This window comes from Gadus macrocephalus, chromosome 17 (assembly GCF_031168955.1).
Source record: "Gadus macrocephalus chromosome 17, ASM3116895v1".
NCBI lineage: Eukaryota > Metazoa > Chordata > Actinopteri > Gadiformes > Gadidae > Gadus > Gadus macrocephalus.
In genome coordinates this window covers 13,096,533-13,119,828 of record NC_082398.1, presented here as the reverse complement: position 1 = coordinate 13,119,828, position 23,296 = coordinate 13,096,533, and the positions used below count along the sequence as shown (strand labels likewise).

Sequence of the window (23,296 nt, the reverse complement as noted above, 5' to 3'; positions counted from 1 at the left end):
TATTTTCTTTGTATTTGTACCACATTGGGGGTTGTAATGTCGATTTTAAATCCTCTAACACACTTGATTTTATTGCTGCTTTAATCCGGTCACCAATTTATGGTCTTGCTTTGCGTGAAATTCAATCATGTAAAGTTGTGTTTTCAAGCAGGTTTGCCAAAGAGGCTATGTTGCTAATGATGACTAGCCCGCTACTACCCCTCGTGGCTCGACAGAAACACGATAGCACTTGTTGAAATAAAAATTGGCGAAAATTGCAAAATATTATTGCAATGTAAAAGGCTTGCAATGTTAATGTTTCTGTAAAGGCTGGCAACCATTATACACTGGATTATTTATTTTTTCCAAAATAGTTTTCTTCTTAAACTCGTCGGACACAAATAGCAAACTGGAAGGCTGGAGCAAGGGAAATACGTCACGTTCTCGCTGAAGCTGGTCGTTTGTACCAGCCTACCATCAAAATGGATAGCAGCATTACTCACGGTTGTGGAAGTTCTTCAGCACTTTAACGGCCCCGTTAGCTCTTGGCTTCGGCTCCTAATGGCGTTACTGACTCCGGGTCTCCGCTCCCGGCGCCGGTCATCAACGATGGCTCCTCCGCTCGGGGTCCGTGTAATCTCTGGCACGGCTCCGACGACGGTTTACAACTGTCCAGTTTTCACTAAGCTACCTGCTACAGCGCAATAAACTCCCCACTGGAAGGGTTTCAGGATAAGTACGGCCAGGCCCGCCGACAGGGGGGGACAAACGGGTACGTTGTCCCGGGCCCTGGACTGGCCCTGGAATGGGAGGGGGCCCATAACTGGACCCCCATGAAGTTGGGATTAATTATTGTATGTATACTTCAAAATGTGTTGATTTAGAGAAGAAAAGTGCTTTATTTGCATTCAATTAATGACTCCTAGATTGTTTGCCTTCATTGCCCTTGAAAAAACGGCCAATAACCCCCTATCACCCCTATGGCAAAATGGTTTGGTCTTTGGAGAAGAAAAAAGACGACATCATTCCATTAGTGGTCAGTGCGCGAGTCAGGAGCCCTGAAAAAAAAAGAAAGGCGAAAAAGAGAGGAAGAAGCCGAAAGCCTGAGGGGATCTCTTTATAAATATTTCAGAAAAGACTCAGGTGATGCTGCAGGTACCAGTAAAGGCAGCTGTGCAGCACAGCCAGGTAAGACACGGCCAACTTTTTCCAGCCCCGTCGTCAAGTAACACAGGCACAGGCGGCGTGTCAAACATATTAGCGCAGCACCACATGAGCAAGTCACACGGAGATCAATATCAGACAGACAGGGGGCATTGAATAATTTGATAACCACAACGGCTTTATTACACTGTGTTTCATACGCCTATATCTAATTGAATCTTAGAATATGCACATTACCCCGCAAATAGGCCCATGTCCAAATCAAATGTTTCAGGCAGGCACGCGCTGCGCACTCCAATCAGGCTGAATTGATTTGAGAATCATTCCCAGTCAGCTGAATTACAGCCAGTGTAACGCGGCTCATGGTTTAAAATAAGCCAGTGGCATGGCAACATGTGAAATTGCCATTTAGATAGAGTTGGATGTAACAAATGGGTTATAAACGTGACGTTTTGGGGTAGCCTGTAACTTAGTTTCTGATTGCCGTTAACTTGAAACTCGCCAGATGAATGGGCTCCGCCTTGTTCCCCAAACATTCTCTGGAAGTTCAGCAGACATAAACGTGGGTCTGGCGATAAATAAAAGTACCCTTGACATGATTCCCCTTGGTCAAGTGAAAAATGGTCAATGAAATGTGCAGTTAATGAGCTCTAAGTGAATACAATAGCGTGAGTTTTATTGTGGTATGATTCTGAAAGCCATAACTTCACTCAGTCCATATCCATAGCCTATCCAATTAAAGTTGTAAATAATCCTTTTGGTTTATCCGTAATAAATGGGCTTGTCATCCCGACGTCATGTGTTTGGGAGCTGCACAAGGGAATTATGTGGTTGTGTTTCGGCGTTTGACAATTTTGGGAACAAAAAAAAAAACCTTAGATTTTTAAACTTTTGTAGTCTTTGGGATAGAGTTAGCCAAGTTGATCAGTCTATTCTTTTCTGTGTTAAATTATACGAAATGGGGCTTCAGAGCATTTATGGGGACCTCTGCATTTTGCTCAGGATCTACCTGTCCAAGCCTGTGTGACTATTGGCTGGAAGTGAGCGAGCCTTCAGCAAATTGAAGCTAATAAAAAACTACTTGCGCTCGAAGATGTCACAGGAGAGGCTCAACGGGCTGGCAATGCTTTCCATAGAGCACAAGCTTGCAAAGAAGCTGGACTTCAATGACCTCATTGATGACTTTGCCACCACAAAAGTCTGGCGCATGGCATTTCGCACCTAAATAGTTGCACACAAAGTTAATGTTAAAATGTTCAAATAAATTGTTTGTTGAGTAATGAGTATTTTTTTGAATTTCCGTCATTTAAGGGTAGGGTAGGGACTGAGAAAGTAGAGGAGTGTGTGGGGGGGGGGGGGGGGGGCCCATTGAGAGAATTTTGTCCCGGGCCCAGCCAAACCTGTCAGCGGCCCTGAGTACGGCGGATAGGCCTACAACTCGAGTAACTTTATGAACTTGTATTGCACTCACATAAACAATAAGCATCCACGCGCTAGGTAGCCTGACTACCAAGCTACGCTAGCCTCTCAAGTTGACAATAACTAATTAGTTGTTGGTTAGTTAGTTATACAGATAGATAGTTTGTAAACCTGCAACGGAAACACAAACACAAAACCCAGAATTAACCACTGAAATTATACAAACATTCCCGTGATATTAATTCTTGATTTGAATTACTAGCATGCTAGTTTATAATCACTCACCGGCAAGGCGTACTAGTCCTGACCATCAACTGAATTAAATGCGACCTAAAGGCGTGGTCACCTGCTCACTGGGACTAGTCGCGCATACACAGACACACAGCCTGGAGACCAGGAATGATATTAAACAAACCTGTAACCTGGTATAATTATAACATACATAAAATATAACATAAAATATGCCTACATTCGGAATAAGGTGGCAAATGTTCACACATATTTCCTGAAATACCCCAGAACATAATCATAATAATAATAATAATAATAATAATACATTTAATTTAGAGGCGCCTTTCAAGACACCCAAGGTCACCTTACAGAGCATATAGTCATCATTCAAAACTATGTAAAACAGACTAGGAATAAAAGGAAAACAGAGGTTAAACATGAAGAATAATAATAATTAATAACAATCAAAGACGCCTAAAGTGAAGGGGGGACCTCACTAACCACCACCAATATGTAGCACCCACTTGGGTAACATCTATCACTTCCAATATATATATATAAAGTAATAGTTACACTTATCGGGAAGTTCTACAGGTATGGTAACTTGGTTTCTGTTTCCATCAAGGTGGAAAGATTGAATTTCTGTTTAGTTTGCATCCATCATTTCAACTTTAGACTTTATTGTCCCCAAGGGGAAATTCATTTTCACATCACAAGTAAAGGTACACGCCGATAGTTAATAAAAAATGGACAACAAACGCAACAAAAATAACATGGAGACAATATATATGTAACACAGACAAATTGGAACTGGAGTGTTTTGTTCTTGGCCTTTTGTTGAGGGCTGCTATGGTTGCAGGCACCAGGCTTTTGCCATAGCAAGTCCTCCTGCACAACAGGGACCTGTATCTGCTTCCAGGGGTCATAATGGTGAAGTGGAAGTTGAGTGGGTGTGTGTTGTCCTGTGCTGTTATAAATGCGATGCGTGAGATGGCCTTGAGATTGACCTCTGACGGTGTGGGGAGACCTGTGACATGTTTATAAATCAAAATATATATTTTTTTTAAAAGGTAAAAAAAAAGCAACTTGTAAACCATGTTGGCATTCTATCGGAGGGATCTTTGCTCTGTGTAATCTAAATAAGGCCTTGACCACAACAAACACATGCATGCTTTTGTAAGCAAAAACAAACTGCATGACAGAGATTTTACATCGGCAGTGTACAATGTTGAGAAGGCTCAGGCTATAAAAAAAAAAATTATTGATAAATATGCATAGCGCAACGTTTTTAGTCAATAGTAAGTTCCAGAATTCGAGAACATTTAGAATTAGACCTAAATAGTGCAATTTTATATGTGTGAATCGAACTGCCAATCCATAATGTTACAACGAAATGGACAGAAATTGCATTTGAAATACATTCATTTTTTTTCCAGCAATTGCATGAACAAAAAAGTATCCACACAGATTGTAGCTGAAATAATATATATTTTTATTTCAAGGCCTAAAATTATGACATGGCAATCGAATTGGGGAAATATGCATAGCCTATCTTTATTTTATAATTTGTACAGTTATTGTTCAGTTACTATACTGTTGAACAATTCCATTAACATTTGATTGATACAAAGATGCAAAATCAAGGCATAAGAAATCCTTGATCGATTGAAATATTTATTTATTTACCCAGTAATATATCCACCAAACTCTCTCTTCCTTCCAGACTCATCTGTATTCAACCAACTTAAGTGTGAATGAATTCACTACTATACAGTAGTTATAAAGTTTTACTAAATTCGGCCTTGAAGGAAGAATGTTGAATTACCCTTGTGATCCAGGACAATTCTCACCACTTGGGGGAGCCACGGCATTGTCGATACAGAAGCCTTATTGGTGATCCCATGTGAGAAGAAAGCAAAAACAAAGCCAGTGGATCTTCCTCAGTATGCCTTCCCCCCTTCCTTCCCCTTAAAACATCTCTCACTTTAATCATCTCACGTGATGATGTCATCCTGCCCAACCTATCACCTCCCATGGCCTCATTCCCACAATGCTTTGGAGGAGGCGCTCTCGGGGGTTGGAGAGCCTGGCTCTGTGTGCAGGCTGGGCCGCGGGGGGGCCCGCCGTCTCTTGACGCAGGGCAGTGACCTGCGTAGCTCCAGCCGGGCGTACGAGCACAGGAAGATGTAGAAGAGGGGGTCCAGCAGCGTGTTGAGGCTGGTCAGGCCGTAGCACAGCCGGTACACCAGGAAGAGGGAGCGCTCCTGGCGGCACGGCTCGTCGGTCAGCAGCAGGGACACGAAGCGGTACCCGCCAACCAGGTGGTACGGCCCGAAGACCGCCATGAAGTTGACGGTGATGACCACGAGGATGCCAACGATTTTGTTGCGCTCCTGGTGGGAGACGGAGGGGGACCTCCGTAGCGTCAGACCGATGCGGGCCGAGGTGTAGCTGAGAGGGGACAACAGCAGAGACAGCACCAATATGTACCGCATAAGAAATGTGGTTGTGAGACGGATGGGAGGCTCTCTGGTGCGTCGTCTAACGGCTCACTTCAAGCTTCGATCGCTCTCAACAAACATCATCTTGATGTTTGTATGTCTTGTGAAACTTAACCCACTTAAATTAGTGTTATAATATAGATAGGCATCACAAGGTTGACGAAAACATAAATATAAGCCAATCCTGCGTGTTTTAGCGTCAATCACATGTTTAGCACAAGAAGTGTATCCCAAAGAACAGAACCCATTAACAAAACAGGAAGAGGAGCTCACCCTAGTATGGCGCACGGCAGCAGAAACCCAAGGGCCGTCGTGGCTATCTTGAAATTGGCGTATCTTGGGCTGACGGGGTACTGCTCCAAGCACAGCAGCCTCTCGGGGTCAAACACCGAGGGCAGCAGCCCGGACAGGCAGAACAAGAAGGTCAGGGTCCAGACTGCCACGCCGGCCGCCGCCGCCACCCTCACGGTTCGCACACCGCGGCTGCACAGCGGGTAAACAATCGCCAGGCAGCGGTCCAGCGCTATCAGGCACAGGAACATGACGCTTGCGTACACATTGACGTAGAATACGTAGCCCACCAGCTCGCAGGCTGGCCGGCCGTAGGGCCAGCGATGGCCCCCCTGGAGGTAGAGGATCCACACCGGTAGAGTGAGAAGCTGGAGAAGGTCTGACAGCAGAAGGTTGAGGATGAGGACGAGCTGACAGCCAGCCCCGCCTGAGCGGCCCAGTTGGTACAGTCCCCAAAGCGACAGGAGGTTGCTAGGCAGGCCAAATGTGAAAATCACACTGTAGATGTAGGTCAGACACACGGTGTCTGTATTGAGGGGGAGGTTGCAACTTGCATTGAACATAATCGCTGTCAGTACATAATCACTCCAACGCCTTACATGGTAAAAATCCTTGTTTTCAGTAGAATGTAGAAAATGATATCTGCCAAATGACAATCACATTGGGTTAATTTGCTCACAAATAATCTGATAAAGAGAGAGATTTGGGTAGGATGAGATTGAATGGAATGCTGTGGCATTTCTACATTTTGATCTTTGTAGTACTAGCGTTTTCTCTTTGTGCTTCCATCTCTGTAGTCTTCCATATTGCATAGTATGGCCCCCTCTGCCATTTTCTCTAATTCATAAAAAAGTTCACAGCTTTCATTGAGGGTCAAAGGAAATAACTTAATTACCCAGATCGCACCTTGTTCCTAATAGAAAGAGAGAACGGGAGTTAGACGGTTGAAGATTTAGCCAAACACCAACAAAAACAACTCGCTAAGATAAAAACAGCCAGTGATTCTAAAGCATGTCATTTGATGTAAGAGAATGTACAGTAGTTTTGTTGAGGGCAAAATGTTGCCGTAATATTTAATTGTTAGGTTGAGAAACATCACAATTTCAAGCGAATAGAAATCTACATGCTTTCAAGATCCATGCTCTTGTCATGCTCTTATAAAATATTGGAACTTAATTTCCTAAGTTTTGATCCCATCCGTTCCAAGTGCAAATTATGAATTGACTAGTACGAACTACAAAACTAAATTAAATACATTTTTACTTCCAATTGATTAACCATGGTCGGCTAAATGTCAGATGCAGACCTTGATTGTCAAACCTGGGAGACTCACCTTCTCGCGTTCCGACTGGGATCAAGGAATCACAGTGCGCCACAGGAGAACCGTGTGAGCTTCTGCTCGGCTGCTTGCCTGACCAGTGTGTCGCTACAATGAGAACAAAGTGTCTCGGCTGGGCCTCCACTATTCTCTGATCGTTTCCTCCACAGGAAAACCACTTCTCCCGTTTTTTAAAAGGCAAGTTCCTGTTCAGGGAGAACGCCTCGTCTATCCAGGAATCTCACGGCCCCCCCCCACCTCTTGGTCTCTCTCTGTGTCTTCCTGTTGTTCAAGGTTTCTTACTCACTTTTTGCTCGCTCGATTCTAGTAAATTAGTTTTGTGTGATGGAGAACCGGTGACTAAGGAGGACGAGCGGTGAGATCAGCAGCTGAGATTAGATGCATCTCATGTCGATAGGGTTAGGTACCTGCAATATATTTAGCATCTAATGTTTTCATTAATTCAGTGCAGTGAGTGGTGGGGAAGGTGGATTGTGTGTACCATAGGAGACTGTTGAGAATATCAAATATCAACATATGTTCAGAATAATGTCAACATATGGGTACTGTGTAAAAGTATCAGGATAGTTCTTTGGGATTAGGTTATGCTTGAAGTGTGATCACTGTGGCCGTAATCTTCATTTTGGCTATGGCATAACAAAGAACCATGTTTTTGTTTTGAATATGATCCATGTGATGACTACGAGAACTATATATTCAGATGACTACTATAACTATATATTTGATACTATTCAGTTAACATAAACATTAACATTTGTTTTCTTTGAGAAAAAAGTTAATGATGGATAGACCCACATTTTATTGATTGACATTCACGAACATGACACTGAAATAAGAACATCTCTCATTGATTATTCTTGTCTTCATCATCAAAAACCTAAGAAGTTATGTAACACAGAGATGCAGTAGACAATGTTAAATAAGGTAAAACCACTGGGGAGAAAGCCATACATAATTCAAATGGTTGAATAGGAATTTTAGGCAATGGGTCCTATAAAGTATTTGTTACAACATGCAAAAAACATAACTTTTGCAATATGACCAGTCTTTTAAATACTTCAAAGTGAAACCTTCCTCATGTGTGAAACAACTGTATACTGAATATAATCAATGGAGTTTGTCTATTTTAAAGTAAATTAGGGTGTTTCAAATATCGATATGAAATCGAAAGAACCGATTTTACTCAACTTTGCTCTTAGTTCTGTAACTCCAGTGACAGAGCCTACAGGCATAGATCAATATCCAGAGGAAAGCAACGCCGAGTGCCAAGAGAAAGATCACTACATCTATGCTATGGTAGGTATACCAAGGCAGGCTGGAACCTGCTGAGCGGAGGTGAGCCGCTCCTTTGTTCCTGATGACATACTCAATCCAGAAAACAGCAGTGTCTAAAGGGGAAAGGGGCTTGTCGTGGTGCAGTCGAGAAAGTCTCTGAATGTTGTCTCGATAAGAGGGATTCTCCAGCATGTCCCTCAAGGCCTCCACAAAGTCCTCCACATTGACTGACGATGCGTCCACCACTCGAGCTGCGCCACGCCCCTTCAGACGGATTAGGTTATCAAACTGGTCGAATAGGAGGGGAAGGCCGAGAACTGGCACTCCATGGTAGATGGCTTCATACAGACCGTTGGTGCCTCCATGGGCAACAAAAACACGAGTCCTGGGGTGTCCGAGGAGGTCGTTTTGAGGGAGCCATTCCAGCAGCAGGGTGTTGTTGGCCAGGTTAGATGGTCTGTGGCCCAAATACCGCCACACCACCTTCTGAGGGAGCCTGGAAAAAGCTTCAGCGATGACCTCTGTCATTTCCTTTGGGAGAGCGGAAACCAAAGTTCCAAGAGACATCACGACTACTCCATGCTCTCCAGAGCTCTGCATGAAGGCCTCAAGTTCAGTAGGGAGGGGCTTGGCTTCCCTGCACTGGAAACCTCCTATATAGACCATATTGGGCATGGTAGGCCTTGGGAACTCGAACACAAAGTCTACCCTCATCAACCAGATGTCAGCTGAGTGCTGCATGGAGCGCAGGTCAGCTCCAGGAGGAAAGTGCCGATGCAGCAGTTCTGAGTAAACAGGCATTATAAATACCTCCTCTATCAGGATACTTACTAGGTACCGTAAAAGGTTAAATGTCCTCTGAAGAAAATTCATGTTGTCACTGAAAAGTGAGTTGTAGGCTGGAATATAGGAAGGAGGGGATGGAGCTAATTCTCCATGTGCTTCTCCAGCATTGATCCAACGAACACTATAGATCATTGGCAGTTTGAGATATTGTGCTAGTATTACCCCTGTGGGGAAGGCAGGGTCCGTTAACAACAGATCAAAGCGGGTGCTTTTCAACCTGGTTAAAAAAATGGAGTCATTCAATATGGTGGAGATGAAATGCAGAGTTGCGGAGTGAAAAATGTGAATCGTATGAGCTCGATCCTTTAGCTGCTCAATAAAATGCCAGAATGGTGTCATCTTGTTTTGTTCAAATGATCTCTGCATGAGAAGAGAGAATAAACTAGGATCAAATCCTTCGCCTTGGTCTTCTGGAGATGTGACGGTAATGGTGGTGTAGAAAGAAGAGATTTCGGGGATGTACCAGCTGTTGGGGGATCGCAGCACAGTGAGTTGGTGGCCTCTGGATTGCAGTTCTCTGAGTATTACCTCCATGTTGATCCAATGGCTGCCATCCACAGGTACGACTAAAATGTTTCCGCCACTGCACCCATGTACAATGAAGATCACTATGAGGATGAGACCAAGCATGGCTGTTGTTCTCCCCACAAAGCCGTGGTCTTCAAAGCTGGAAAATATAAACAAATATGTAACAGCAGTGTTTAAGTTGTTTATGATTTGTTAAATATGTATTGTGAATGACAAAATCAATTAAAAAAGATTAGATGATATGTCCAAGCTATTATTTGAAAACAAAGTATTATGCATTTCTATTGAATGATTAAAAGTGGACTTTATCTGTCAGCTGGTCTTTACCATACACACACACACACACACACACACACACACACACACACACACACACACACACACACACACACACACACACACACACACACACACACACACACACACACACACACACACACACACACACACCATATTAAAACAAGTGTTCAATGTAGAAATCTGTATCTAACAGTAACACATTGAACATTTTAGACTAACTTACATCAATGTTGGCCAATCTTTTTTTACTGTAACCCAGATGAAACAAAGAGGCTTGATACTTACATCATCTGTTAATTTAACATTCCCAGACAATTGTGTATCATTCCTGTTTCACCTTTGTACCATTTTGAATGTTGTTTGAATTTTGCATGTTCTATATAGCAATTGACATGAATTGATGTTGGTTGACCTTTCAGAATTATATTCAAAGGGATACAAATGCAATAGTTACTTTTAAATATAACAAAAGTTTCAGTGCACCTCGATTTTCTTTCACTTATTTTCACAGGCCTCAATCTGTACTGTGTTCACATCATGTATCATGTAAACTGTAAAAAAAAAAACTAATTGGATACGTTGTGCAGCACTGTATGTTACCCTGCCAAATTGAGCATCAACTCTAAAATAACAATAGAATGGTAGCCTAAGCATAAAATCTTTTCATCTTTACTTCTAAGATGTTTAGCGAGTTAAAGAATATTACAAATATCTTTCTGGACTTTCTTTGTTTAATATGATATAAATGTTTGTTATTATACTCACAAAAAATGATGTTAATATGCGTCCTTGCTCAGAAGGCAGAGAAAATCAATAAGAAAAGGTAATCAAAAGCTTAAAGCAGCAACAACAACAGAGTATACTTTGGTGTCCCAGTTCCTGTGTTTTTCCTGAGCATTCAAAGTCTGTCCAGCTAGTCGGTCCAAAATAATGAGCCCCACAGCTGCCTCCACACCCAAACAGTGGCATTCAGAATCCAGGCTAAAATAGCTGGAAACTCACCCTGACTTCCTAGTAAAATCATCACCATTATTTCCATCTTGGAGACTTTGGTGCTCTGAAATGCACACCAGTTCATACGCTTATGTGACCAATAAATGGAGAAGAAAAAAACATTACAGATTTTTTTTACGTGCCTTGTGGTATTACAGTTTTTTCCTATCGTTTTAGGCAATTTACCTAAACCATGTTCACATTCCCTAAACACTTCACACAGTGAGCATACCAGTAGACCATGTGAACCAAACTGTGGTTACTTGCCCCTATGCTAAGATACAAATGCTGGCAATGACGCCTTCTTCCAAATTTCATGGATACCTGCCCCAGTTAATGTTCACTACCGGCAAAACGCTGTGGAACTACAGCATATTTTACCAATGTTTAGATACTCTGTTCAAAACAGTGAACTTTCTGTTCAAAACCTAACTTTTCAGTAATTTAGATCACTGTAGATGGAAAGATGCTGCATTTGGACAGACAAATGAAGTTACATGTTTGAATAAGAAAAAATATTTAGTTTATAGTTTATTTATTTTATTTTACAGTAATGTATTTTCTGTTTTGTGTAACACTTGCACTGTGACAAAATCTCCAAAAAGTAAAGCACAGTGAAAAAAACTGTTGTGTTTGTGATTTGTTTCTGGATCATATATTACGTACTTACTGTATGTAATTTGCATTACAAAAACTGAAAATTGTTATTCTCAGTTTCTCATAAAACACTTACAGTATTTACTGTATTTACAATTACAGTACATTTACCACACTCAATTGTGACATCTTTTGTGGGAGGTAAACCGACATATGAACACTGTCAGCAGATACTTGGCTTGGATTGTCATACTGTAAAAACTTTATTACTGTAGTCCAAAGAAGTGTTTGTCTGTGTTTTTTCTCTTTTTTTCAATGCAACACTACAGGAAATCTATGCCAAACTGGAGGACACAGCAACATTTTATATATGCAATTGGCAATGCTTCAAGATGTTAGTGTTTTTTAGGTCATAGTGTTCTGAGAGGAAACATGTGTTAAGTTATGGCAGCATTGTTTGTGGTGTGGTTGTTGTAGTGCATTTTGCACCAAATGTTAACAGATATGCAGAGGTGTGTGTCTCTAAAGCCCACTGTGTTAAGTGAAAGGGAAAAGTGACCATAGTATGGGTACATGACCGAAAACGATAGGAAAAAACTGTAACCCTAATCTTTCTCAACAGCAATGGCTGAATTTTAAAAGGTTTTTGATTTTTTAGATGAGGAGCACTACGTATGCAATATCCTCCAAACAAATATCCATTCCATATAACATATTTTTGGCACCACCATTCTTCCTTAATTGCCAATTGGAGTTTCTGGGCATCTTTCCTTCTCTTTAAGAATTTCGTTTTTGAGCTAACAAAAATCATTGTGAGCGGTTCAACTTGTAGTGATCAAAATTATCAAAAGGCCTCATATCAGCATGGAGGGCTTGGCTTCCCTGCACTGGAAACCTGCTATATAGACCATATCGGACATGGCAGGCAGTGAGAACTCGAATACAAAGTATGGCCTGATCATCTAGATGTCAGCGGAGTGCTTCATGGAGCGCAGGTCAGCTCCAGGAGATAAGTGCAGGAATGCAGGAATAGTATGCAGGAATGATCTAGACGTATTGCTTGAATATAATATAGAGGTATTGCGTCATGACACGTACATTCATCACACGTACATTAAGAGACGTTTAGTAGGGGGAGGGTTCGGGGAAGTACCAGCTCTTGGCAGAGCGTAACACAAGCATGCTGTGTCCTTTAGAGTGCAGCTCTTGCAGAACCGCCGCCATGTTGACACAGGGGCACAAGGGGTACCACCAGAATCCTGCTGCCATGGCAACAATTTGGCCCTTGCAGCAGGAGCCTGGGGCCAGCCAGGAGCAACAGGATTGTTTTCAAGCATTTCCTGGGAGAACAATATGAAAAAGTGTACATTGATAACATTGTTGAAAGCAGGAATGTAAGAAAAACGTTACCGATTGCTAGAGACATACTGAGATAGTTCAAATCTATCGGTGACCATGCATGGCCCCTTTTTACCTAATTTATTTTATTACAAATGTAATTTGTATGTAATTTGCCATTTCTTAGATTAAACATTTCTCCCTTACACCCATTTTAAGTTTCAATTAAAATACGAATTCCCCTCTTGTAGCAGAATCAAGGTCATTTGATGATACAAGCGAGGGGCTCACCTGTTCATTAATTGTTCACTTTGTCACTTTGTTCACGGCAGTAACCACCATATACTAAAATGTTTTTCCACACATTTTTAACCATCCATTGGTCCCTCCTTGGTCAAGGTTTGATTGCATGATATCATTGTTATGTGAGCAGTTAAGGGTTGTGTGGTTAGCAGTTGATATTAGATGAGGATCAACATATTAACTGCTGGGTTTTGTCAAATAAACAAATACTTATTTAAAAGGTGTGTATATATATATATATATATATATATATATATATATATTAAGCAGAACGTAATCCAGAACAATGTAACATCTGTGCTTGGACAGGGCGGAGGCTGGGAGAGAGATGGAGAGAATGAGAGAGAATGCAGGAAGCAGGGGGATAATGGACGTTGTGGGACCAGTGGAAGTAGCCCAAGGGGAGGAGGGGTGGACGAGTAGAACAGTGAGAGGGTCACAGTGGAGAGAAAAAAAATAAGAATAAGGTTGCCGTGGGAGATTACAATAACAGTGCACGCTCCCCGTCCGAACAGTCATATCAGAGGTCCGCAGCCTTCCCCTCTGTGGAGATATCAAGCCCAGAGCAATGGGAACGCTTTGTGTTAACAAAGACGGGCCAAGGGGGTCCGCCTGCCTAGCAGCCCCGTGTTGGGTGGCCCCCAGCCAGCACTGCCCTGCACGGCTCTCAATCTAAAAGGCTTGTTCTGGGACACTGGCAAAGGAATGCCTGTGCGTGTTATTGCCATATGAGATCCAGATACATACAAGAACACCTTGTACGCATCAGATTTCACAGTAACGTACACGTGTAAACCATCCCTTGAACGGTTGTGGTTTGCATGCGTGTTGTGATTCTTAGTGGTGTGCGATTTTATTGAAAAAAAATCTTTATTGAGATTTGTATTGCTTTGGGGGTGGAAAATTTCCTGACCAATCAAATTGGCAGCAGGTAGAATGTCAGGGATTGTTTTAAGCAGCCACTGTTAACTGTAAACAATAGGTCAAAAAGTACAAAATAACAAGATAATTGCTCTCTTGTGAATTGTCACAGCATTTTGTGACATTCCTTCTTGCTCTATATAAATAATGGAATGTAATACTCCATTGATTATAATACTATGTTAGAATTGCCATAAAAATCTTACACAACATCATCAAAAACTAGCCTCTATTGATATAAATAATAATAAAAAAAGACTTTAAACAAATTGCCGAACCTGCCCAACCTCCATGTGCATTTACCATCTTTGAATACACACACATGCACATTAAAATGCCTCAACACAGATCCAAAAAAGCAGTGGGTACTGTGGACTGAGGGGTATGTGGATGATAGGGGACATAGAACCTGACGTCACATGGACAAACAAGCTGGGACTGATCGCTAGTCCAGCTGTTTGAACAAATAGCATGTAAAGGCTCAATCTCATGAAGCGTCTTTGTTAAACCGGCGAGGATGAGGATGACGGCGACTTCAATGACGGTGGTTGTTTAAAATCTGACATGGCGACCTTAGGTGTTGAAGTGCCATACTTACTTCAAGAGTATTGTTGAGATGGGAGCTGCTCGTCGTCAGTTCTCTTGCTATCTGACGCCAAGTGCAGCGCCCTCAGCAGCGGGCGTCGACGCGGTCGTTACACATAGTGTCCTATTGGAGGAAGAGAGGGAGGAGATGAACACACTGGCAAACATTGACCTCAACGTTGCCTAGTAGAGTGGGTACACGTTAATGAGGACTATGCTTTGTAGTCTTTGGAAGTTGCGCTTGGTTAAAGACACACCGGCCTTTGATAATGCTTGTGTGCTAAACGGGACAGTCTAACTAGAAGCAATCATTTTCAAATGTGACCACAAGATTCGTCAGGGAAGATAATCATTGCCGAATTAAAAAACAATGTCAGCCATCTAGAACACCCATGTCAAACTGGAAGTGACAATACCAGACAGAGGTTATCAAAATACGTTTAAACTATGAAAAGATTGTGGTTGAATATATATTTTTACTTATTGCAACTTTCATCATTTGCTCCCAGTTATTTTAAATTGAATTATTTTAATTTATTAAATAAAAATAAAAGCGTTAAGAAGGAATCCATTCTCAGCCAGCCATCGATACATTTTTTGCTCTCTTAATCTCTGTGGGGGGAACACATTTAAACACTTTTCACTTTCCTCTCCACTAGAAATGTTTGACCTTTGTCTCATCAAATTCCTCCACAGTATTTAATAAGACTGCTGGCCTCCTCCCCGACCAATGTGATCGCAATACAACCTTTGATCAACCACACCTGGTGTTTAGTGAGGCTTTGGATATTGTTCATACCATTTACGGGACACATTGCCGCTTTTCCACTGCATGGTACCAGCTCGACACGACTCGACACGACTCGACTCAGCTCGCATTTTTTGCGTTTCCACCGCGGTACCATGGTATCTGGTACCTGAAGTGGCTGCTTTTTCTAGTACCTACTCGCTCTAGGTTCCAAGCGAGCTGAGCCGATGCTAAAAGGTGACGTCGGCAGACGGCCGGCGACTGATTGGCCAGAGAGTGTGACGAAGTCACGAGAGCGACATGGCAACCATGCTGGTAACATCCATAGCAGCGCCGCAGCCAACATGTTCCACTTCTCCAACTTCTTCAACATGCCAGCTAATAATAGTAATGCGATCGATGTCCTCCATTGTTGTTATGTGGGTTCTGTCCATGTGTGGGTTGCGTATGTGTTGTTTGCGTCGCGTACACAAATACGTCACGGCCCTTTCGCGCAGCCGACCCCGCCCACGTCCAGGAGGTACTATTTGCGGTGGAAAAGCACCCGTGCTGCTACCGTGTCGAGTCGTGTCGTGTCGAGTCGTGTCGAGTCGAGCTACATGTGCGGTGGAAAAGCGGCATATATCCAAGGCATCTTAAGATAACATGGACACACTTCCCAGCTGCCACTGATCATGCCACTGTCATATTACACTACCATAAGAAAAATGCTTTTAATCTCAACGCTGTAGCGCTGGCGAGAGATGTGGTCATGGGTGGAATGAGGCAAAATCATCCAACAGGGGGAGACAAACACAGTCCCAGCCTTGTCAGTGTTCTTGCAGTAAAAGCACGGAAGGAACCAAAAAGCCACCAACCTAAACCAAAAATATGCAGAAACCAACATTTGAATATCCTCTCTCAAACAGGGAAGGAAGATTGTAGAACTCAAAATCGAGCATCTGTTTTGTTCTTATTAGGGCATACATAGGTTGTTATTATTATGAAGTGTAGCACCATCGCCTCTTGGATTGACCACCATCAGATTCTATCCAAAATACATTCATAGTACGAAATGAATAATATTCGTAATATTACAATCGTATACTCTGTGTGCTTAACAGCCTCACAAGCAAATCCCATCAGAATTGGCACTGTCTCCTTAGACTTAATCTTGTTTAAAGGTGTATAGTTAAAGGTCTTGAAGAGGATCAATGAAAAAGCATCACACTTTGACAAATTGTACTGGATACTTAAGTGGCTTGCTATATACTGTAGGTGGGCAAGAAGTGACTGAACAGTCAAATGTATATGCCTCACCCACCGGTTTCATGTATGCCGATTATTCAGGCTCTAAGAGATCAGATTGTGTTGACGCACATCCTGGCAGACTTATAGACGCACAACGGGTCTTCATGTTTAGTCCAACTGTTACGACCCCAAACAGTATCCAGGGGGATCAGGGGAGTAACAAGGAGGAGACGCAGACAGAGGTAACGGTTAGCAAAAAGGTTTATTGACGTGCCAAAGTACTAAGAACCACTTTCCCAAAAGAGGAAAGCACAAAACAAAATAACTAACTACAAACCCACCAAATACTCCAGTACTCAGAACCAAGATTTAGAGTTAAAGGTATCAGAGTGTGACACTTCTGTCTTTTACATGCAATTTCTGGGTTAGCCTATTATGTTATTTCTGGAAAAACTCTTGAGTTACCTACAGATTAAACAAATGAAACAAGCACCAAGTGTTCGTATTTAGTAGTAGGCCTGTGTATACATGTGGGTGATGCATCTGAATTGTGAGCCATTAGTATACCTAGTGCTTCTGAACAATTATTATATATTATATTATACTACCAATGTAGATTTACACTATTTGTAGACATTTTTCCAGAAAACGTTTTGAGGCTGCAGTGTCTAAATGTGCAAGACCCAATGTAAAGATAGCATAGATTTGTCCAATATTATTGGAGCGACTTCACATTTTTAAGTACACTATTTAGTTAATGTATTAATATTCATTCATTTAGGATTCATTCAAGTTTTACATTTGTTTAAAAATTAACAGCATTCAAAACTTCAAGTAGCAATACAAGAAAACAGAAACAAAATGAAGTAACACATTTCACAGACAAAAATATACCACAAATATAATTTCTGAGGGCAAGTAACTCACTAAATAAGGAAACAAATAGGATATTTAAAAAAGCGTTGTATTTCTAGATCAAGTGTGCCCCCTGCTGGGAGGCCAGAGCAATGTATCTGGCTGAGGACGAGGACAGAGTCCGGTGGGCGTGGGTCGCTGCTCGTCTCTTGAGCTCACGGGAGATCTGCAGCCAAGACAGCGGGTAGCAGCAGCATCCATAGAAACAGTCGCTCCACACACTGCCCTGTCAGGGGCAGAGGTCAAACACAGGTTTGGAAGATGACTCATCAGCTAAAAACAAATTCCAGAAGGCCCTTTTACGTTGCCTTCTGCACATCTAGATGTTTTCACAAATATCAGCCACAAACAACATGTTTTATGTTTACAATTTTCAATTGTACCTTAGCAACCTACAATATATTACATCTAAAACCATAGAATCAAGCTGGAATCAAACAGCTAGTTCGTATTACTGCTGTTTTCTTCTGTCTGCACTCGATGGGTTTCTGGTAAAGAAAATGATCAGTGAAAAACTTTCGTCTACCCAAATCACATAAGTAAATGACCGCAATGTGTAGCCTGACCTACGAGTGACCCATAGCCACGCTACCTTCCTCCATGGCTCAGTTTCCCCCTCTGTCAGGCCTGTTACGAGAGTTCTCTGATATAAATAGAACAACTCCTCTTCTCTCTCTCTCACTCACTCATTCACTCACTCACTCACTCACTCACTCACTCACTCACTCACTCACTCACTCAATCTCTCCTTTTATTACTTAGATAGCGTTTGTCATGTATTTCATTGTTTTCTACTCTTTTCAGTGTGTTGCCTGACAGTTTGGCTCCTAGAGGTCAAAGGTCATGCGTTGTTTGGGAAGGGTATGGATTTAGTGCAGCAAAACGATCTCTATTCAGCCCAGACTATGAACAGGTTCAACTACACCTCGTCCCCCTTTGTGTTCCGTGCGATCTGATTGGACGGTACCTCATCCACCTTTGTGCTCCGTGCGATCTGAATGGGCGGTACCCCATCTACCTTTGTATTCCGTGCAGTCTCATCGGACAGTACCTCATCTACCTCTGTTTTCCAATGCGATCTCTGGACAGTACCTCTATGCCGTATCGCTGGCGGACGGACGCCCGCATGGCGAGCGAGGCGGGCGGGACGCAGCCCAGGCAGTCCAACAGAGGAAGGAAGGGACACGCCCCCGCGGCACTGGTCACCTTACAGGTGAACACAGGGAGACAGCACAGGGCCAAGCAGCCTGTACACACACACACACACACACTCACACACGCGCGCGCGCGCAGACCCACACACGCAGACACACACACACACACACACACACACACACACACACACACACACACACACACACACACACACACACACACACACGCAGACACACACACATGCAGACACACACACACACACACACACACACACACACACACACACACACACACACACGCAGACACACACACACACACACACAGACACCCACACACACGCGCAGACCCACACACGCAGACACACACACACACACACACGCACACACACGCGCAGACACACACACACGCAGACACACACACAAACGTACACACACACACACGCAGACACACACACACATGCACAGACACACACACACGCAGACAGACACACACACACACACACATACACACACACACACGCAGACACACACACACACGCACAGACACACACACACACACACACACACGCAGACACACATGCACAGACACACACACACGCAGACACACACACACACACATACACACACATACACGCACACACACACACACACACACACACACACACACACACACACACACACACACACACACACACATAGATACACACACAGTCGCACAAGCACAAAATTTACAAACTAGTGCAGTATCAATATATATATATATATTCAATCTTTTCCATAAAGGTTAAAAAGACAAAAAACGGTCCCCATATATGTGTGTATACGATACGTACATACAGTATACCATGTTCTGTATTATCCCCTAATACATGAACCACATACATTGACACCTATTGTGTAGAGATCCGCAACGTGTGGGGGAACACTCACAGTCTCCCATGTCCTGCCAGCAGTCACACAGGCCGCTGCTCCACTGGCCTTGGCCCCCAAGGTCCATCTGAGGCTGGGCCTGCACCACCGGGGGCCTCCCGGGGGACCCCTGGACGTCCATCCTCAAGCCCCCACCCCAGAGGCTGGGCACCGTCAGATCCGCCCAGGCGGGTGTGTGATGGTTGTGTAAGCCTGTGTGTTTCAATGGACCTGCAAGTGATGCAGACATACCAAGGGTAACTTGTAGATTTGATGCATGCAGCTTATCTAAATCTTGTTAGTTGTTCACTTCTGAACCCCATGTCCAATGGCATCACTCCATCAACATGTTTACATTGTCAGGAGCTCTATGGTTTCACTATCACCTATAGAATCGTTATATAGGTGATAGTGAAACTATGTATGTACAAATATGTATGACAATATTGTGGTCAGTTCGATTGTGGGGATGGAATCTTTTGACTTTGGCTTCTCAATCGGTCCTGAACAATAACTTCCATCAATCATTGATTCTCAGAAGTAATGAGCAAGAGCCATTCTCAGAAAGCTTAAACTGTTTAAAAGACACAAAGGAGTTACCAAAACACACTCCTGGGAAAAAACTGCAATGTTACCAACAATTGAGCCGGAAAAAACCCAACCTGGAACGTACCTGCTTCAGAAAGGTTACCGCAGACCTCCTTTATTCATTAAAACCAAATTGTCAACAACATATGTAGAAGTTCTTTGCTTCTTTAGTCGCAACGATGAATGCCGTTCTTTCTTTTTCATTCTTTGCCGGATTTCACTTCCTTTAAACCTGCCCTACTTGTTATAGTGAATCTAATGTTTTGGTGTAAACATGGACAAGTCAGGCAGGATGTGTGTCTGTGTGGGTGTGTTTGTATATATGTGTTGATGTGTTTGTGTGTGTGTGTGTGTGTGTGTGGGGGGGGGTTGTGGCTGTGGGTGGGTGTGCGCACCATATTAATGCAAAAAAATGTTCAAAGATCAGAGATCAAAAGCCTATTGGACGCTGAGACACCTGTGAGTTCACTGTTCAGTCCGTTAAATCTCCTCGTTCAGTGTGTCGAGTCAAGGGCAGTTTTTAGTGCCCCCCAACTGAATCCCATGAAACCGGGCCCCCTATGGAACAGCAATGTTGGAGGGGGCGCCTCGCCATGGCAACAAGATTTATGCTGACCAGACATAAGGGTCGTGGGAATCTATCCCTGCATTGTGTACTCATCAAAGATCCTAATCACCAAAGCTTTTTCGAAAAACAGCCAAGGCTAAACCCTGTGAAAACAGACACTTATTCAAGTAAAAACAGCATTTATTTTGGTCCATCTTTCCCCTCGAGGTAGTCCTTAGGCTATGACTCAGCCACAGGTCAGCAGCCATGGCGTCAGACCAAACCCCTTAAAGTAGGCTAAGTGATCTTCTGCTTCTGCTTCTGCCAACTGTAATATCATCAGAGTGAGCTTGCGGTAGAGAGTGAGGTTATAGGCCCGTAATCACGTCATGGTTAACGCAAACAACTCTCTTCATTCACCATGTTTACCACATGACTCACACTGCATTACCAAGAGTAGACTGGGACGGCATTTTGGGAACATTTGCTGGTGTGACGAATGTTTTGTGCATAACTCCGACCTTTAAAAATGTTCTGTATGAGAATTATACGTTCATGATGATTATAATTGGGCTAGAATATGTAGAATATGTAATCAGAAGTAAATCTTAAAGGATGTCTTAAAGGAGAACAGAAACTCAACATTGGAGCATTGTCAATTGTAAGTTATTTAAGTAATATGCTAGAACTGTACCAATTAATACAGATACAACAATATGTATACATGGATGTGGATGTGTGACTGTACAGGGTTTTTAGAGTGTAGTGGATGTGTGACAGTACAGGGTTGTTAGAGTGTAGTGGATGTGTGACAGTACAGGTTTGTTAGAGTGTAGTGGATGTGTGACAGTACAGGGTTGTTAGAGTGTAGTGGATGTGTGACAGTACAGGGTTGTTAGAGTGTAGTGGATGTGTGACTGTACAGGGTTGTTAGAGTGTAGTGGATGTGTGACAGTACAGGGTTGTTAGTGTTGTGGATGTGTGACAGTACAGGGTTGTGAGAGTGTAGTGGATGTTTGACTGTACAGGGTTGTTAGTGTAGGAGTTAAAGGCACCCAGTGCAACTTTATGTAAACATTCAATGAAAAATAAAAATTCAATTTCTAGTCTTTTTTACACGTAGTAAGTTTCAATAACTCAATAACTCCATTGAATGTCGATATGCTCCTTGAACATATCGACATTCAAGGAGCAAAGATGAGACGTTGTTGTGTGGTGAGAACTGATAGAAAATCGTAAACAACAACAATCGCCGGTGGGGAGAAGCCATTTTTCCATTGACTGGAAGCCTGCTTTATTTATTGTAGGTTACAAAAAATAAAGAAAATGGCGGCATTGTTGTTGTTATCGATTTTGTATCAGTTCTCACCACACAACGACGTCTCATCTTTGCTGCTTAAATGTCGGTATGTAATGGTATGGAGTTATTGAAACTTACTACGTGTAAAAAAGACTAGAAATTGAATGTTTATTTTTAAGCCTCGAAAGTTGCACTGGGTGCCTTTAAGGGTGATGAGTTTTGCCCCTGGATTTTTTCTTTAAATAAAACACATTAGTTAATGTATGCATGCAGGAGCCAAACTTCCTCATCATCAAACTCCTTTTGGCCGACCCTACTGACTAAAACTTTAAACTAAACATCTTGTTTCCACCACCTTTGCACCAGCGGGGCGGAGGCCCTAAGTGTCAGCTAACCCTGCACCACTTCCACTGACTGCAGTGGAAAAAAGAAAGACAAGACCAGCAAATCATTGACCAGGAAAACGTAATCAACATCCCCAGTCAACCACCAAATTCCATATCCAGTGCGTTCTTTAGCTGATGTATTGGATATGTACAATATTTCTATTTATATATATACATATAAAGACAAAGTCTATCAATAAAATATGTAATATAGTTACTAAAACAATGCGAAAACAGTATCGCAACTTAAGCATATATACTTTACCTGAATACAATGTTATATAATTCAAATTGTTCAGATGATACTGATCACCAAAACAAATAAAAAGGTACATTTGGCAAATTCATAAAACCGATTGGCGCCCACACTGACTACAAGACTATTACGAACTTTAGTAGACAGAAATCCGGAAAGGAGATTATTGACTGGGATGTATTTGTACTTTACGCGGTGCATTACGCACTCCCCATAGTTAACGCAGACACACCTCCACGATTACCAACCCACTAATCGAGTTCCGTATTCTCTTTATAAAGGCCGACTCTGTGACTTCGAGTCATTTTACACAAGGCAGCACAAGAAAATCCCAAACGGGGAAAACCCGACTACGACTGTGGTGCTGCTGTCCCTTTCAGTTCAGACGACGGTGCTGCTGTCCCTTTCAGTTCAGACGACGGTGCTGCTGTCCCTTTAATACCAGACCTCCTTCAGCGTGGTGCCAGAGGGAGCTCCTCTGATACACAACAACACCGTTCTCCCACGTAGCGCACAACTTCCATCTGGTTTGATCTCAGATCAACATAACTCACATCAGCTTCAGAAAGGTGAGCTAGGTTTTTTATCGATTGTTGTAATGATAGTTGTCGGGGTATACAGTTTAGGCCTATTTGGTTTGAGACTCGGTTGTA

The 23,296-nt window shown here is 42.6% G+C and overlaps 2 protein-coding genes across 6 annotated transcripts; both read right to left on the bottom strand.

Moving 5' to 3' along the window:
• Positions 1 to 4,287: 4,287 nt before the first annotated feature.
• si:dkey-165a24.9 (probable G-protein coupled receptor 132) lies at positions 4,288 to 14,798 on the bottom strand. 4 transcript variants are annotated; one of them, XM_060077034.1, is made up of 3 exons: positions 6,919 to 8,079; positions 5,568 to 6,498; positions 4,288 to 5,244 (listed from the first exon to the last, which is right to left on the bottom strand). In XM_060077034.1, exons 2-3 carry the CDS (start codon positions 6,146 to 6,148, stop codon positions 4,833 to 4,835), a joined length of 993 nt encoding a protein of 330 aa, XP_059933017.1. In that variant the 5' UTR covers positions 6,149 to 6,498; positions 6,919 to 8,079; the 3' UTR covers positions 4,288 to 4,832. The 4 variants fall into 4 exon arrangements, 1 of the variants encoding a protein (XP_059933017.1); XR_009529975.1 differs by lacking the exon at positions 4,288 to 5,244 and adding an exon at positions 14,624 to 14,798 and having other exon boundaries at positions 6,146 to 6,498; positions 6,919 to 9,712; XR_009529974.1 differs by lacking the exon at positions 4,288 to 5,244 and adding an exon at positions 10,639 to 11,015 and having other exon boundaries at positions 6,146 to 6,498; positions 6,919 to 9,712.
• A 2,033-nt stretch (positions 14,799 to 16,831) lies between these two features.
• Positions 16,832 to 22,841, bottom strand: LOC132475663 (placenta-specific gene 8 protein-like). Of its 2 annotated transcripts, none has more exons than XM_060076886.1 (4): positions 22,653 to 22,841; positions 19,588 to 19,797; positions 18,596 to 18,750; positions 16,832 to 17,729 (listed from the first exon to the last, which is right to left on the bottom strand). In XM_060076886.1, exons 1-4 carry the CDS (start codon positions 22,720 to 22,722, stop codon positions 17,559 to 17,561), a joined length of 606 nt encoding a protein of 201 aa, XP_059932869.1. In that variant the 5' UTR covers positions 22,723 to 22,841; the 3' UTR covers positions 16,832 to 17,558. The 2 variants fall into 2 exon arrangements, with proteins under 2 accessions (XP_059932869.1, XP_059932870.1); XM_060076887.1 differs by lacking the exon at positions 22,653 to 22,841 and adding an exon at positions 20,240 to 20,609.
• Between the last annotated feature and the right edge of the window lie 455 nt (positions 22,842 to 23,296).

Excerpts from the sequence above, each read along its gene's own strand:
- si:dkey-165a24.9 (XM_060077034.1), bottom strand. The coding sequence starts at position 6,148 with ATGTTCAATGCAAGTTGCAACCTCCCCCTCAATACAGACACCGTGTGT. Across the intron at positions 5,245-5,567 it reads CTGCCGTGCGCCATACTAGG|CTACACCTCGGCCCGCATCG; the intron begins GTGAGCTCCTCT and ends GTCCCCTCTCAG.
- LOC132475663 (XM_060076886.1), bottom strand. The coding sequence starts at position 22,722 with ATGTACCTTTTTATTTGTTTTGGTGATCAGTATCATCTGAACAATTTG. Across the intron at positions 19,798-22,652 it reads TTATATAACATTGTATTCAG|GTCCATTGAAACACACAGGC; the intron begins GTAAAGTATATA and ends CATCACTTGCAG. Across the intron at positions 17,730-18,595 it reads GCCAGCGATACGGCATAGAG|GGCAGTGTGTGGAGCGACTG; the intron begins GTACTGTCCAGA and ends TGCCCCTGACAG.